The sequence below is a fragment of the Erpetoichthys calabaricus genome, chromosome 4, assembly GCF_900747795.2.
Source record: "Erpetoichthys calabaricus chromosome 4, fErpCal1.3, whole genome shotgun sequence".
Lineage (NCBI taxonomy): Eukaryota > Metazoa > Chordata > Cladistia > Polypteriformes > Polypteridae > Erpetoichthys > Erpetoichthys calabaricus.
The window spans coordinates 299,249,688-299,267,097 of record NC_041397.2 but is presented as its reverse complement, the minus strand read 5'-3'; the positions used below and the strand labels follow the sequence as shown (position 1 = coordinate 299,267,097).

Genomic DNA, 17,410 nt, shown 5'->3' with positions numbered 1-17,410 from the left:
ACATCGCAAAAATGAAGGAAACTGGCATGAGACTATCTTATCAATATCCTACCACACTGTGATGCCCATAAGAATTTGTTTTATTGTTTGTGGTTAGTTCAAAACAGACCACAAATGGAGGGGTATACCACTTCCTTCTCAGGAGGACCTCAGACCCAATAACTCTGCATACGTGAAAAAAATTGGCAAGGATATGCATGCTACCTGTTGTCCAACACACTGAGCTCTTACAATAAATACTGCAATTTTCATACGCTACAAAAAAATTAAGCAGCAGTCCTTACTTTCCGCTATTTATACTCTTCAATAAGATTTAATCACTGAAGAACTGCCCATCCAAATGTTTTAAGAAGTAATGATTTCTGGCATCTGTGTGTATGAAGGTGGCTGGCATTATCATGGCTATAATTTTATGACCTGATCCATTATCCTAGGGTGCCCTGAAGCTAGACAAGCCAGTAGTATCTTAGATAGTGAGTCCAAACACTATCAACAAAAGATGTTGCCAGAGTTCCACTTCTAACCCCATTCCCCCACCAGCCATTAATATTTCTAAGGATACACTACAGAAAACTGTTAGCATTCAATACTAGAGGATATATAAACTGCAAGCTCATCTGGAAGATATGAATAACTTGAGAATTAGTTAACATATATTACTTATACATTTTAGGTGGTATGCAGCATTTTTGGTCTAAACATGGCAACTAACTTCTCTGAGGAGCTTTTTTTTTTTTTTTTTTTTTTTTTTTTAAACATTTATCCACCCACCAAATCTCTTTTTATATAAAACTTTAAATTGTTTAATATATATGTCCTCATAAAATGTGGCCCAGGCCCCATAATACAGAAATGACCCACCAAAATAGTTACTTGAGTACAGATGACTGTTGAAAATTGTATTGGATATGAGCTTTCTATTTAAATCTACTGGTTCCAGTCTCCAGTTCTAAAGTTGTTCTTTAAGCTTCAGTGCAGTGGACGAAGCACTTTTTAGCACAGCATTACCTAAAGCAGACAATAATTTCCACCTCATTTTTAAGCAGTACACAAACAGCTCTCTGGTTACAAATGTGTTCCATTCTTGCAGACATTTGTAACTCGATTTTGCATGCAAGTGAGAACATTCTCTTAAGATGTCTGTTAATGGAAATATACAGTAAGTAAACATCCATAATGCACTATCACTTATTTCATGGAAAAATGTTTCAAATTAAATTAAATGACTGCAAAGCAATATATTTAACTCTAAAATAACAAAACAAAAATAATTTAAACTAAAATGAATTATAAGCAAGTATAATTTGTTGACATTATACTTAAAAATCATCCTAAGTATGTAATATAATGATGGCATAAAGAAAACCACTAAATGCTGACTAATCCCTCAAGCAGAGACATGCTACCTTTGCTGAGGAATGATTAAGAGTGTCACCTCCTCCAAGAAGCTATACTCATTGAAACCACAGGATAGGGACACGTACTTATGATGCTGAAAATTACAAGCATTGGTTACTACTGCTCAGCTAAACAGCCAGCTACAGACTGAAGTGGTTACTTGTTACTGAACATAATGCATAGAGACATGCTTCTAGTTGCATTCAATTGCTCCCACACATAAAAGAATACAATTATGACAAAGTTTGTAGTATGCAGTACTATTGTAGACAAGTTAGTGATGGCTCGTCTGTAAATGATGTTGACCAAATAGTTTGTAACCAAACAATCCTGCAGTTATCAATTCAACTATGTTATGCTTTCAACATGTGACATTGCTGCTAAATTTTAAGCCCCCTAATAATGGAGTAAAAACAACAGTACCTACTGTCTTCAGCTTAAACAAAAATTTTATACACTGGGGTTACATCTTTTAATCTCAATAAGCCACTTGATGCTGATGGACACTTCTTTATCTGTTCTTAATCCTCCATAACAAAGTAGACCACCTGGCCTAAAGTGACATTAAAAAGGTGGAAGTTCCTAGTATGACCATTCTCAGGTTAGAGAAGAGATTTCTTTATTGCCATTTCTATGTCAATATTCATTAAGAAAATAGAATTTTGGCCGACTAATTTGAATAAAGAGTACATGTGTGTGCATTCTTAAGACATCACATGGCAGGTATTACTTAAAATGGCTCCATATGGCTTTTGCATCTCACCAGATTCCCTGCACAGAACAGTGCAAAAGAACTCTGAATCATTCCTTACTTCAAAATTATACATAGCGTGTAAAAAATGTAATTAGGCCTTAAAAACTACTATGGGCAGACAAGTTTTTTGTTGAATTCTATGAATATTAGTTTAAACTGGATTTGTTGAATGTCTGTTAAGGCAGACCGAGATCACATACATGGGAGTAAAAAATGATGGCGAACAAGTAAAGAATGAACTTCAAAGTGTCAACAACTGGAAACACCCACTGACACAAAGGTAATTCAAGAATCTGTAATAATTACTGATTAAATAGAACATTTTATATCAAACCTGGTACCTCATAACAGCAGGCTGGAAAGTTTGCTATGTAAAAAATAAAATTGAAAAGGATTAACTTATGAGATTCTTTGTTGATAATTACTTTTTACAAGGAAAACTGCAATATGGTCTAGGCTGATGTGTCCAAAAAATTCAACAGCATTATGTTGAGGCAATAGCTGTGTGACAGAACTATGGAAACTACGATTACCAGTCTGCGTGATGAAAGCTAATTCCACAAAACAAAGACACTTACACTGAGACTGAAGGAGATTCCCTTGATTTCACCTAGCTTCAGGTTCTGTGTGGTGAAAGGCTGTTCCTCATCTTCATCATCAGATACATGAGGCTTATTTATTACTTCATTTTCATCTTCTTTACTTTCTGCGATTTGTTTGCATTTCTGTCACATCCGAAGCAAAAGAAGTGCATTAAAAATTCACAAAAAACTACATGCATCGAAGTCCTTAAATTATTAATTCAGTTCACTTCAAAATATTTAACAATATCTCCAATTGTCTCCAAGTGTTCTCTCAAGTGGCTAAACAGACAAAGAGAAAACACTCCATACTACAATACAGATGTTTACGTTATAGCAAAAAAAAAAATCACTGAAAGGTACACAAAACAGTTGAAGCCAAATAATAAGCATGTTGTGGTGTTAAACAGAATACTTAACCCTTCTGAAACCTAATTCAGTTAACTGTACAAGTTAAACCAAAGTAGCATATATATATATATATATATATATATATATATATATATATATATATATATATATATATATATATATATATATACATACACACACACACATATACACACACACACACATATATACACACATATATTTATACACACACAAATTACAGCTATACATACAGTATAATAATATCAGGAGTGGACAAATTGTAAACTGATATGGTAGTCTGCTGGGCTACCAGCTTTGTAAACCTTTCTACAATAATGTTTCTTTGTAAAGATTTGCTGTGCATGAATGCACAGCACTCTTCTATTACAATATAAACACAGTCAGCTTTCTTGGAAAATATTAGTTTCATAAACTTTTAAAGGATTAAATCATGTTGATGTGTGGTCTTTTTCCAAAGTACACAAAAGTATTTTAACAAAAATTACCTGAAACACTGCATTAATACTGTATTCTCAATTTGATTTTAGACCTCACCAACATCATCAGTATGACTGTCACGGTTATTCTGATTTGCAATATGTTCTTTACAATGTCATACATCTTTAGTTGACTACAGCCAGTGATCTATGTACTATAAACAGATGCAATATAATTTGTGACACTTAAGACTATTAAGAGGGACCTCATGTTAGTAAAGATAGACGTTAAGGAGTGAAAAAGTATCTTCACACTCTGCAGTATTTGGGCTAGGAGTAAGGAGCTTTTTTCAACTATTTCAAGTATACATGTTAGGTACCCAAAGTACACATCAGTTAACGGTATCGAATTTTTTTTACGAGATTCCTCTCTGTTACGGCAAAAGTAATGGAGTATAACCAAACTGATTTTAAAAGGTTAGTGTCCATTTTCTAAGGCTGAATACTTAAATATTTGTGACAGGAGCATTTAAGGGACATTAAAGCCATGAGTTGTGAAAAACAAGCTGATGAGTATTTTAGGTAATTTTCTCAGCAGTAGCAAGCTCTGTCAATTGAAGAGTTATCTGCTGTATCAGTACGCATTTTTGTATAAGAGTTGTGCATTTCAAGTACTGGATCAGCATTTGTTAGATATTGCAGGTTAGATAAACACTAAACAGTCTGGTGTTACTGTGCCTTTTCACATTTCAAATCATAAAATTAGTTTTGCCTGAAAACAAAGGACCATGGATCTTGAATGCTATCTGCATACAGCATGTAACATTCTCTGACATGCTTATGATGTTGTCCACTCCTGGCAGCCACCTCTACTTTGCAGAATATTCCCAGTATTTAATTCACTAGAAAAGTTATTCCAGCATCTGAAAAGATGAAGCAGTTGTCGAATGGCCTGCCTTGTCCTCCAGTTTGTTTCTTTTCTTTTTTTAAAATCCACAACAAAGTATGCATCATTTTTTTTTTTACTGCAGTAAAGATGAGAGGATACAATTAATTTTTGGCTTTCTTGCTGTCACTACCCCAGTTGCTTTACAGCTAAAGCTGTTGTTTCTCTTGCTTGCTTTACTGACTTGGGGCACAATATCTCTATATTGCCCACTAAGGTATGTGTGTATATACGGATCCATTAACCAAAACCAGCAAAAGGAAGGAAAGCAAGATATTTTCATGACTACATCATGAGGACATTTTGAGCAAATCTCACCAGTTTTAGTGTTGTTACATTGGGTACCTGTGTAATTCAGATCTGACTTCAAAATACTACTAATGGTTTATAAAGTGTTAAATAATATTACCCCATCCTATATAATGGAATGCTTGACCCCCTACACTCCTAAATGTAACTTTAGATCTTCGATTGGAGTCTGTTTATAATTCCAAGAACCAGGCTTAAAATAAATGGTGAGGTGGCCTTTTGCTGTTATGCACCTAAAATCTGGAATATTTTACACAGAGAATATTCACAAGGCTAATAATACAATACTGTGGAACATTTAAAAAAAACTACTACATTTCAGATGTATTCCTAAATTCCATATGGTCCTAGAATTATCATATTCTTCAGGGATGTGCAATATGCAATAATACCTACTATTCTATGTTATCTTCTCTCTTCTGTGGTGGTGAATGGTACCCCCACCACCACCACATGATCAAGGCACCAAGCAACCCACTGGATCTTTTGTTTTTAACAAATTGTGATTAAACTTTTACATGAACCAAAACATCTGTAGTCCACAAGGCTCTGCAAGTATATAGGTTGGTTGTCTGGAATACCGACTTGTCCACACTGGATTATATTCATAACGCACACACACACACACACACACATAAGCAGTCAGAACACTTGGCACTATCTGAAAATAATTCTAATACATTTTAAATGGCTTAAACTGACATTAGAATGTAAAAGAAGGGTTCTTTGTTTTACATCATACAAAAAACTTCGGGATCACATTATTCCACACACACACTTTTGAAAGGTTTGCTTAAATCAATTAAACAGACATTCTCTGCTTCTTAAAAACACCCCTTCAGATCACATTTCTGAATAGATTTGTTTTTCCTCTCACTGCTCATCTTTTGGAGCTTATGTTGTATTAACAACAATTTTAAGCACCACCCCGGCAATCTAATATCCTGTTCCTGGTTTCATTTCAATTCTCATTCTTGAACCCAAGATGCCCAACTTGCTGTCATTTTCATACTAAAACTTTTAAGCTGGTTTCACTTTAATGGAAAATAACTGCCATATTTCTGATTTTCCTTTTAGTGTTGCATTGGCTTTAAAGATACAAATTTGAAAAGCCTTTTCAATGTCAACAGCCTTTATTTGGCTAACTCTGCCAAGAAGCAGGCTACATATTGGTTGGCTGCTGAACTGACACACATACAATTAGGTGTTATTAAAAAAATATAATATATAAATATATATACATACATAAAACCCTGACTACTTTTCTCCTGGCCAGTTTCAAACGTCCAATATATTAATCTATTAGTCAAAATCCATTTGCTGGATATAAGAACTTTACTCATTACCAAAGCAACTTCAATTCAAAAATGGAATTTCACTGGGCTTCAGTTTCCAGCATATGATGTGTGCTGATTTTCCTGAAGGTATATATTTAATAACATTTTATCAAAAAAGCATGTGTTTTGAAAGTTTTGGGCATACAACTGGATAAATAATAGCATTATGCAACACGAGTAACAAGATTTTCTTTTTCATTTTGCCATAGACATTTTTCACATTGTTTGTCATTATACAGCATTGCTCACTTTTGGCTTATATTATAAAATTTTCCTCAGTCCATTCCACATGAAATTATAAGATTCAAATGTTTTCATGGCCATCACAAAAAAGTATATGGGTTAAGTAACATATACAATAATAATTTTTGGACGAAGTATTCCTTTAATTTTTTGTCCAATTTGACACCCTAGTCTTCACAGGAAAGTTTCTACTCAGATAAGCAGCTTTAAAAATAATCTTGATGAGGCCGAAGGCTTTTGTAGAGTACATATGCAGTACATATAAAAAAGGTAAAAGTGATTTTAACATTAATAAAACGTTTCACTTTTTAGCCTTCTTGGGTGTCTGCATGATAACAGCTATAAAACTGGAGAAATAAGGAAATAACTTTGTCTCACGTTTTTCTTTTCTAAAGTTTTAGAAAAACGTGTTGCAAACCAGATAGCGTCAACAAAATAAATTTGGGCAACTTCAGGCCGGCTTCTGGAAAGTTTACAGCATTTAAACTGTTTTAAGTCCAACTACTAAATAATCTGCTGCAGAACTGTAATGCACTACAGTCTAATCACTAATTCTTTCATATATAGGTGGGAAATGTGGTAAACAAAATTCAAAACGATTGAAGATATAGATTTGAGTGGGCCCTAAAAAAATAATAAAACTTATAAAACTAAAAGTTGAAACAGTAAAGTTTATTATTTAGTGCTTAAGGAAAGTTCGATATCAGTGTAAGAAGCTACTTCTATTATTTACATTTAATTTATAAGGAGTCCATCCTAACCTGAAAGTGCTAAAAGAAAGTGCATTACAGTAGAATGGATTGGTGAAAACAAGCTCTTCAACCATTAAGCTCATGTAAATAACTTTCTTTTTTTTTTTAGACTTTTATCTTCCACTCTATCTATTAACATCAGCACCTTTTGATTGTACTATGCTGAATAAAAACAGGAGAATCCATTCTGTCCATCCCATTTTTTTAACACTAGAATTACCAGAGTCTACGAAAAAACTTGTGGATCCGGCCCACCTTAAAACCATTCGCACCTCTCCACCAGCGTACTTTGTCCTCTAAATGTGGCAATAAAAACAAGCTGCAAGCAGCCGGCTATTCCATCTCCCCACCGACTTGGAACGTGCACGAGCATCTCCCAGCTCATGCCTTGTTGATTATCTGGGAGTGAAGTGGAGTTTTACAGTGGAAATAATAGATCGTTATTTGGAACACATGCATTTCATGTGTGTTCCGTTTCTACAGTAATCTGTGTAAACACATTGTTAAAACAGAAACTTTTTCATATTTTAGTAATAAATGTTACAAAACGTAGGCATAAACTATAGAATGTGTGAAGCATGAAGTCCAAACATCAAATAAACACTTTCACAAAAGGTTCAAGAACAATACAACAGCTTCCGCGGCATAGCGGTAAGATTTGCTGTCTCAGAGCCCAGCAGGCTTACTGTCCATCAGAGATCTGAGTTCGATTCCCCGTTGAGGAGAAAGTGTAATTTTTTTTTCTTTTTAACCTCAAACGGACATAAAATTTATAAACTGGTATGCACGGTCAGTTAATAAGATCGTTATATTTTCATGTGGGATGCTCCTTTTAAAATATTTTTTAACAATTGAGACTGCAATTAACATGAACAAGTGTCCTTATAACTGTTATTTTTAAGATCCATAACACACAGACAGAGAGCACTGCGTAATAGAGAGACAGACAGTATCTAGATATATAAACAAACAGGGAAGGTACATGTACTGAAAGAAAAGAATATCAACATGTGCGTTGATCCTGCTGCACTGAATAAGCTCACGCGCTCTAACATTCCCCCCACCCCGATCTGACTCTAAGTAACAGTGCAAGTACAGACGCAAACCAAGTGTATGTGTGTACTGTATAATATTAACAAAAGGAGCAGCTTACTACTGAAAACGGCAAATATAGAAGTGAGTGGGGATCGAACCGGACACTCTTGATCACACTTGGTTTGTGTCTTTACTTGCGCTATTACTTAGTCAGATCGGGGGGGTAGTGGTGGTGCATTCGGGGGCATGGGGGAGGGATGTTAGAGCGTGTGAGCTTAATCAGTGCTGCATGTTGTTCTTTTTTTCTTTCAGTAATAGCGCCAGCATAAATTCACACCCGATCTGACGCTATTTGTTTTCAAATACTATTGCATTAGTGCGATGATGTTTTCACATATATTGTCTCTTTCTTTCCCATGTGTAATAGAAACCACAGCATAGAGAGAAGTGTGTACAGTACATTGTAACAGGTACACATGTTGTAAATGTAGGAAAGACGATCCTTGCGTGTGTGTGTGAACAGTTAACATTTGAGTCTGATGATTGCATATAGCGCTGAAGTTACTGCTCTGTACTATTCTATCCTCTGCATGTCCTGGAGTACAAAAGAAACAGCATACAGCAACATGTGGGGACTGGCAATATCGGGGAAAAAACCACGCAGTCACTGATTACAAACCGCAAGATGTTACGCGAATGAATATGAACAATGTTGCATCTGTGCCACCAAGTTTTCCGAAATGTACTATACAGGTCATAAAACGAATAACTCCAAATATCATATATACCTACATCTTTGGTTTTTTTTTGACATCATACACCATTAGGTGCACACTAATTCAGCATGAGCAGGAACACTCAATAAAACTGAATAAAAAAAAAATCAAGTGACGGTGAGATACAAAGGCGGCAGATTCACCAGCGTTTGTGTGTCACTTTAATCCCTCCAGATGAGAGAATGTCCAGTTCCATTGTCTCAAAACACTACTCGCATCTCCAGTTATTCCGTTTCAAATGAAAAATAACAACGTCAGATCCCTATGGCGGTAGTATGTATCGTGATCATGATTTAGAGAATAAAAGTTAAAAAAACGGTAACTTTTACAAGTTATATAAATGTACACTGTGTGTTACAGATGCAAACCAAATGCATGTGTGTACTGTATAATATTAACAAAAGGAGCAGCTCACTACTGAAAACGGCAAATGTTTTCAGGTGTTTACTTGATCTTTTGACTTTAGGCTTCATACATTATATAGTTTATGCCTACATTTTGTCACTTACTACGAAAATATGAAAAACGTTTGTTTTAAAAATGTGTTTACACAGATTACTGTAGAAATGGAACACACATGAAATGCATGTGCTCCAAATAACGATCTATTATTTCCACTCTAAAACTCCAGCAGTTCAGGCACTCCCAGATAATCAAACAAGGCATTAGCTGGGAAAACCTAGTGAACGTTCTGCGGCGGTGGGGAATGGAATAGCCGGCTGCCTGCTGCTCGTCTTAATCAGCACATTTAGAAGACAAAAGACGCTGGCGGAGAGGTGAGAACGGTTTTAAGGTGGGCCGGATCTACGAGTTTTTTCGTAGACTGGTAATTCTAGTGTTAAAAAGGATTTCAAACTGTAATGCTTTTAAATGGGCAAGTATCTTCTGAATTTCCCCTTTGTCAAAGCTCCAACATCATTAAACTATACAAAAAAATATATCATTATCTGTTAACTGTGAATCTGAAAATAAGCATGACACCTGTGATGAGGATATTTATAAAGCACAAGAAAATTATCGAAGTGATGCTTCATTTATAAGTTTCAGGTGCCAAATTGCACAGAGGAAACTCTTTTCTGAGTGGCTGTGTGACTGAGCCCTGCAAAGGATCCAATACTTGTGCTTCCTACCTTATACCCAGTGCTGCAGGAATAACAAATAATGTAGGTTATTTGTGCTTTCAAAAGTACTGCATTAGCTTACTTGTTACTTTAAATAGTAATCTATGTAACGCCATTACTTTTAAAATGTTGCCATAATGCTCTTGAGATTGAGTTGCTATGTTTAGTAGTGTACATTCAGCCCATCAACAAAAATGTAGCGATTTCTGAAATATTGGGACAGATAACTTCAGCCAAGAGAAGGAAAAATGCAATTGCTCAAACTTTTGCCTCTGCAGATTTTGTGGACGCTTCTACCCATGGCTGCTGAAATAACCATTCAAAGCAAACACATACACTGGCTGACAGAGTGCAACAAACATACAGACTACAAAGTCCTTAACAGTAACCCAGTTACAGGTTTACAGGCCACATAATCTGGTTACTCACAGAGAAACCTTTATCTGTTAACCTGGTTTCTCTAACAGGAATAAGATGTTTACATGTCATTTTAGAACTGGGTTATTGCACATGTAAATGCTCCTAATGCTCTCTCTCCATGTCAAAACAAGACAAATACAGTATGTGTAAATGTAGTGATGAAAAATTTTGGCCACTACGATCAGCTTATCCTGAGAAATATAATCATGTTTTCAATACCTAGGAAATGGAAGTACTTAGTTGGAGATTTCATGTTACTAAAATTGGCCTTTTTAACTAAAAGATAAAATAAAAAGGTCTGAGCTAAAATAAGCAGGTTCTCTTTTAAATTTCAACTATAAAAATGGTGTGCCTAAAATAAATGCAGGATTGTTAAGTGCAAGACTGTTTTATTAAACCATCTTTGACAGTCTTGAAAGATCATTTTTAACAGTATATTACTGAAAAAAAATTACATATGCAGATGAACTCACAAACCTCTGTTAGCTCTTGTATAGTGATGACTGATGCTTTTTGAACCACCTTCTTCTTTTCCTCTACCAACTGGGGAACAGGAGGAGGTAGTGGTAGCTGTAGTATTGCAGCTGGCTTTAAACTATCAGGTATTGGCATGCCAGCCTTTGCACACATGGCAGCAGCATTGGCTTTTGCAATTTCCAGAAGCTGGGCCTTATCTAAAGAAAAACATGAAGCTTAATTATAAATCACTGAATATCAGTTAAAAAAAAAAACATATACGAAAATACATAAAATCAGTCTATATGCAACAGGTTTTCTCTTGCCAGGATCACAATAATGCAAGCTTATATTCAAGAGCTCAAAGCAGCAGCTGACACAAATTAACCTGGTCTGCTAGAGTCAAAGAGGTCTTCAAAATTCAATCTTGAATTAACAAGAAATACAAATCTAAAATAGGTAACAAACCTAGCTTAACTTACCATGTTATGCTGATTTATAAAGTACCTTCAGTAGTGCACGCTTCCTCATTTCTTGCCCTCACAGTGTGGAATGAGCTTATGATGACTGCTAAAATTGTCCCCAGATGTCAGGAATCTATTGTGCCATCTTAGAACTGATTGTAGTACAAAACTGCTTATGCTGTAATTTGAAATTGTTACATTTTGCTGACTAAATTTGATTTTGAACGTGAGGTACAAGTCATAGGTCATTGAGCCTGTCCAAACATGACATACAAGAGAAGCGGTACCTCAGTATACAGCCACTATAGATTCACCCAGCCTGCTGGTAAGCTTTGCTACCATGTCCTAGTTATCTACTACATTGCTATCATCGAATAGATGGCCAACAAATTTTTTTTTGGGTGGGAACACCTTCTGGAAAATATTACTATAAATAGTCCTTAGTTGTGTTATCACAAAAAAAGGTATAAACCTGCTAATGTTTTCAAACAAATACATATATTGCAAGATGAATATTTTGATGATGACAATGACTGAGACAGTGACAATCAACTGGATGATGTGGAACCTGCAGGCGCTGGCAATGATGCAGTTTGCTGCCCCAAAGGTGCTTCATCATATGGAGTTCGACTTGTCACTCAAGACAGAACTACATTGACATTCTGTCACCAACTGAATGAAAACAGTCGACAGCTACCACATGTGTTGTATGCAACAAGTGTGGACAGTGCAAAGAAATGTCCTACATTTGCAGTACGTTCTTCTAAGGCCGGGTTATACTTCACCCGACGCGATGCATGTGGCAGCAGACGCCTGATACGCAAGCGTTTTACTGTTTATACTTGCACGTGTACTTTATGTAAATCTGGAGGAATCCACCAGGTGGCAGTGTGAGATGATATCACGGTGAGAACAGGTTCAGCTTCGCTGTGCTGTGAATTGCCTGGAACACCCATTAAATTCTGATGACCCCTTACCGCAATACCTCTGAAAATGATGTTTAATGATTAATTCCATCAATCCAGGGATGTGTCCAATCCAGCTAGCAGTGGGCACGAGGCAGAAACAATCCCTGCACGAGGCATCAGCTCATTGCAAGGTGAATTCAAGCACTCACATGCACTACCGTCATTTTAGTGTCACCAAATCTGCATATCTTTGCAAGGAAACCGGAGCACACTGTGGAAACCCAGAAAGAAAACATGTAAACTCCGGGCAGGGAATATCAGCGACATGACTCTCTTCGAGACAGCAGCACTACTGCTCTGCCACAATGTCACCCCCTTGTGTGTAAACATGGACTTCAACATCTGCATCATGACTCGTAAAGACTTGACGTGTCAAGGTTTATACCTGCTGTGTCCGTGTGGGGGAATAAGGTCAAAAATATAACACATCCATGTGCATTTTGGGTTTTTTGGATTTACACCATGCATCGTGCACATAAAAAAAAAAAAATTAACTACAATGATTTTTTAAATATATTTTATCACATATGCAGCTATTGCATGCAAAAGACTGTTTTGTTGTTAAGGAACAGCTAATCACAAAGAAAGTGTGTATCATCAAAACTGCACTTAAATGAAAAGGTTTGTTGCATTAAAAATGACAGATTTCACGATTAACCTGTGTTACATGGCATGATGGCAACTCATTAAAAATACTTTGTTCAGAAATAGATTGAGCCAGAAAAAAAAAGAATTAGCTGATAAGGGAAAAGGATAAATCAACAATCTGTGCACAATTCTTCTTGTGCCACAAGGCCAGGAGGAGACTTTGGTTACATTAAACATTAGTTAATCTGTCCTAAATATCATTGTCTCCACAACCTTCTTCAGTAAACTGATATAAAACACCAAGTATGATCACGTTCTTAATTGTCCATCAGTGCTCAATGAGGACAAAGGCTTTGAATTTTACTAATATACATAAAATTATCAATTCCCATGAATTTAATGCTTTTCTCGGTTAAATTATCAACTCCATGATGCTCTTGGAACGCTGCATTGTTCTTTTGGGCTGCCCAAGAAATCAGTCATGATGAAAAAAAGAACAGCTTAACTTTATTACATCAAAACCAGCCAAAATCAGATCAGCTAATGTTGTGGATTGTTGCTAAAGATAATTCCTGTAAATTTAAGGAATAGCATTAAATTTGTTGAAAAACACATGACTTGTTTGGGACTTGAAAGTTAAAGATTTGAGTCAAGGCTTGTCCGGAGAATTGCCCATCATGCCTTGGCATTGGGAGTAAAGACTTACTTGTTATTTGAAAAACAGTGACTTGTTGCCACCTTTGGTAACAGCTAAAGATTACGTTTTGAAAAGAGAAAAAAAATGTAAGAGTATATAACACACTCCGTATTAAGTAAGATCATGTGAGACTGAAACCACCATGAACAGCTAAAGACAACAAATCTAACAATCTATTTACACAGTGGAGTGGGAAAAAGTCATGGAGATTTTTGTCGTATACAGTCCTAGGTGAACACATTTTCCCCTTTTATACTCTTCATTGTGTAGATCTTAAAATGTCTCAATTTTTTTGTTACAATACTTTTTATACCTATGCCCTCAGGCAAAAAGACAGAGCAATAGAACAAAGACAAAGTTGCACTTTTTTAAAATAGATAATACGCCCAAATTACACAGAAACAGAATAGAATGTAAATGCTGGCTACAAACCAGACCTCATAATGCTAGATGTATTGTTTCAGGCGGCACAATAACTTTTAGCTACAGGATTCTTACTAGCCAGCTCAACATCAGCACCAGCCTAGGTAGGCATCCTCCCTGTCTCAACATGGCTGCTAAGATAGAATTGTCTTTTCTTCATGAAGGAATGATTAGAGAGACAGATTTGGTCTTCTCTTCAGAGCTAAATGGCAAGAGAGAGCTAGAGAGGCAGAGTGACCAACTTGTACCAATTCCTGCCAAAAGCCATGAACCAATTGGGGTGTCATGGAACAGAATGGCCAATTGTAAATGGCCACATTTCAGTCCTCAAGACCTTGCATCATACCAGTTAGACTTTTATGAAAGCTTCATATTGTGAGAATATTTTGCTGTGAAGCCTGAATCACAGTATGAATTGTATCGTGGGGTAAATGTGTTGTCATTTTAATGACCAACACAGACAGCATGACTGACAAGCATATTATTTAACTTCTTATCAGAGCCTAAAGTAGAAATGGAACTATGTAATGTTAACGGCAAACATTATGACAAAGTTAGAGATAAAATCTAGTTGGGCTGGTACCATAATGGAGAATGCTTTGTAGGAAATCAAAGTATGCAACATAAGGAAACTCCATTTGCATCACCAGCAACCCCCAGGCACCCAGAGTAAAGAATACACATTCGCAATTACCGTCTCATACTCAAAATGACAGTTTCCCAGTTTTATGCATTTAAAGAGCACTTAGGAATGGCAGGTGTAATATTTTTCAAAGGTATGTATGGTGATAAACTAATACAAATGTCATGGTGTATCTTTTGAGGCTACTTTCTGAAAGGTATGTTTCTATTATTGAAAAGCTTTCTAAAAATGAACATATTAAGCTCCTTTGCATTGTTTAACCCCAGAAAAACAAGCCAAAATTTTATTTTTTTCAACAACAAAAAACTTATATGTTACAGAAACAAATAAATACCAAAAAATAAATCAACATAAACATAGAAGGAAGGGTATGTTTAGTATCCATTGCTGCACTGAAGATTTTGTATATGTCCTTTGTGTGAAAAGTTTTGAAATAGTCACCTCAGTCTGACGTCGCAATCAGGATAGTAGAAGTATGTTTCTTTGTGAACTTTTCTAATATTTTTTTCTGTTGCTTGCACATGACAGGATAGAGTATCAGAGCCTGATCCACATGATGGTCATGCCTATTGTCTTATTGTTGACTACCACAGCAAACGGCTTAGTGGCTTCTTTCTTCTTCTTTAGTGGCGTCTTTCTTCTGCCTTCACCTGACAGTAACCAATTTGCCTTTTTTCCACGTAGATACGGCATACTGATGCAATGTTACGCGACTGAAGTAACCAGGCATATTATAGCAGTTTGGTTGTATAGTGCTGCATGCATTAGTTTCACTATGCAAGACAACATCTGATGACCAATAAATACTCTGGACAGCATTCTCTTGCTCTGTTGTGGATAAAACAACCTCATGCTGCAAAAAAAAAGTGTCTTTGCCTCATGCTTCAGGAGTGGAGTGGAGACTACAACCAGAATTCAATCAAATTATTTCCCCTTACAATTGTGGGTAGCTCAATCCCAGATAATCAATCAAGGCAGGAACTGGGAGAACTTCTTGCCTGTTCTGAGGTCTGGGGCGGGGAGGGGGGGTTCAGGAGGATGGTATAGCAGGCTGCTTGTTGCTTGGGTTTTTTCGACACATTTAAAAGACAAAAGAGGCTGACAGAGTTGTGAAAGGATTTAAGGTGGGCCAGATTTACGAGTTTTTTCGTTGGTTCTGGTAATTTTAGTGTTAATATCATAATTATTGTATAACTGAACTAATGTTTCAGTTTGTTCTAAAACTGGTTTTACAGATTCACATTTGCACAGCATTGAATTCTGGTTGTAGTCTCCACTCCACTCATTAAGCAAAGACACTTTTTTTGCAGCATGAGGTTGTTTAATCCACAACAGAGCAAGAGAATGCTGTCCAGAGTATTATCCGGGCTTAACATTTTATATCAAACCATAACAGTACAACCCAAAAAAACACTTAACTGTCTTTACACAGAAATCTAAGCCCCAAAACATGCTCAGGTTGAATGGCAAGGAGGCTAATGATGCAGACCCTAGATGTGTTTTATCAGGGGTAAAGCTAGGAGATTTACAACACACGATATTTCAGTCTCTTCCCGTTCTCCTTATATTTCTCAACAGCATGTTGAACTGGTGACATTTCTTTTGACGCTTATATGGTCACAGTTTGTTCCATCAGATAAGATTTGAGCTTTGGCCTAAACTATTTTAGGTTATAATAAAATCTAAAATATCAACTTGGAATGTACAAAGGGGAGGAAAGTAATTGCCTTCTAGAATGCACATCTTATGTTTCTCTTACATCATATTTATAATGGCATTTAGTTCTGTTTTACTGTATATAATTTCAAGTTTGCCATTAATGAATTCTCAAATATTTTAAGATAATGTCTGATTACTTGCCTGTTGCTACTGTAATGAATGCTGAAGGGTATAGGCCTTTTCCTGACGGCACACACTAAACTCAGGGGTGGGCAATCAGAATATTCACATTTGTTGAATATTCTTTAATAGTTAGCTTTGATATAAACACAACTGAAGATAGGTAAATAGTCTCCAAGGTTTTATTTTAAAGCACAAGCTAAGGAAATAGCTCTTTGCCTATTTAGGAGCAGTGCTGTACAAAAGGGGTATGGGTAAGACAGAGGCTCAGCTATCATTAATAGGAAACCCTTCTGCTAGCAATGATAAATGTGTGTGTGCGGGTGTGTTCTCCTACTGCTTATGGTGTAAGAGAGTTGCTTGTGAAGGGCCTTTGCCATTCAGATGTCACATGTTTGGAGTTGGTCACCGGCAGTTACTACAGTTCAAATGCCCGGTTTTGGAGAGGTTGTGAGCTGTGATTCTGTAACAAAGCAGCCTCTGAGAATGCACATGAGATATTATTTATGTTAACATACAGTAAGATAGCTATTACCACTTGATGTTTTACTATAAACCAGACAAAAATTATATACACACTTAATCTCTTATAGTAAACACATGAAAATTCAAATATTGGACATTTGAAATATTTTCTAGGAGAATATAACTTAAAGCTTTGCAAATCATATTAAGCAATTAATAAAACATTATAGTAATATATAACTAATTCTCTCAATGAAGGTGAAACTAGTCTTTTAGACCAGCAGACGTTTGTCAGATTAATGGTCTACACTCTGATTCTGAACTCACAAAAAGATAAAACACCTACAGTTTAAATATAACCAGGATAATCAATTTCTAAAAAAACA

The 17,410-nt window shown here is 36.0% G+C and overlaps 1 protein-coding gene across 5 annotated transcripts in view; it reads right to left on the bottom strand.

The window, feature by feature from the left end:
- LOC114651268 (serine/arginine repetitive matrix protein 2-like) overlaps positions 1-17,410 on the bottom strand; it is a 147,718-nt gene that overhangs the window by 54,474 nt on the left and 75,834 nt on the right. For all 5 annotated transcript variants that reach the window (XR_007934859.1, XM_051927207.1, XM_051927209.1 and 2 more), the window contains 2 exons: positions 10,959-11,155; positions 2,731-2,877 (listed from right to left, as the gene is read on the bottom strand). Coding sequence is in view for 4 of the 5 variants with exons in the window: in XM_051927207.1 (XP_051783167.1) it covers positions 2,731-2,877; positions 10,959-11,155 (344 nt within the window). In the remaining variant the exon portion in view is untranslated. The remainder of the gene's footprint in view (positions 1-2,730; positions 2,878-10,958; positions 11,156-17,410) is intronic.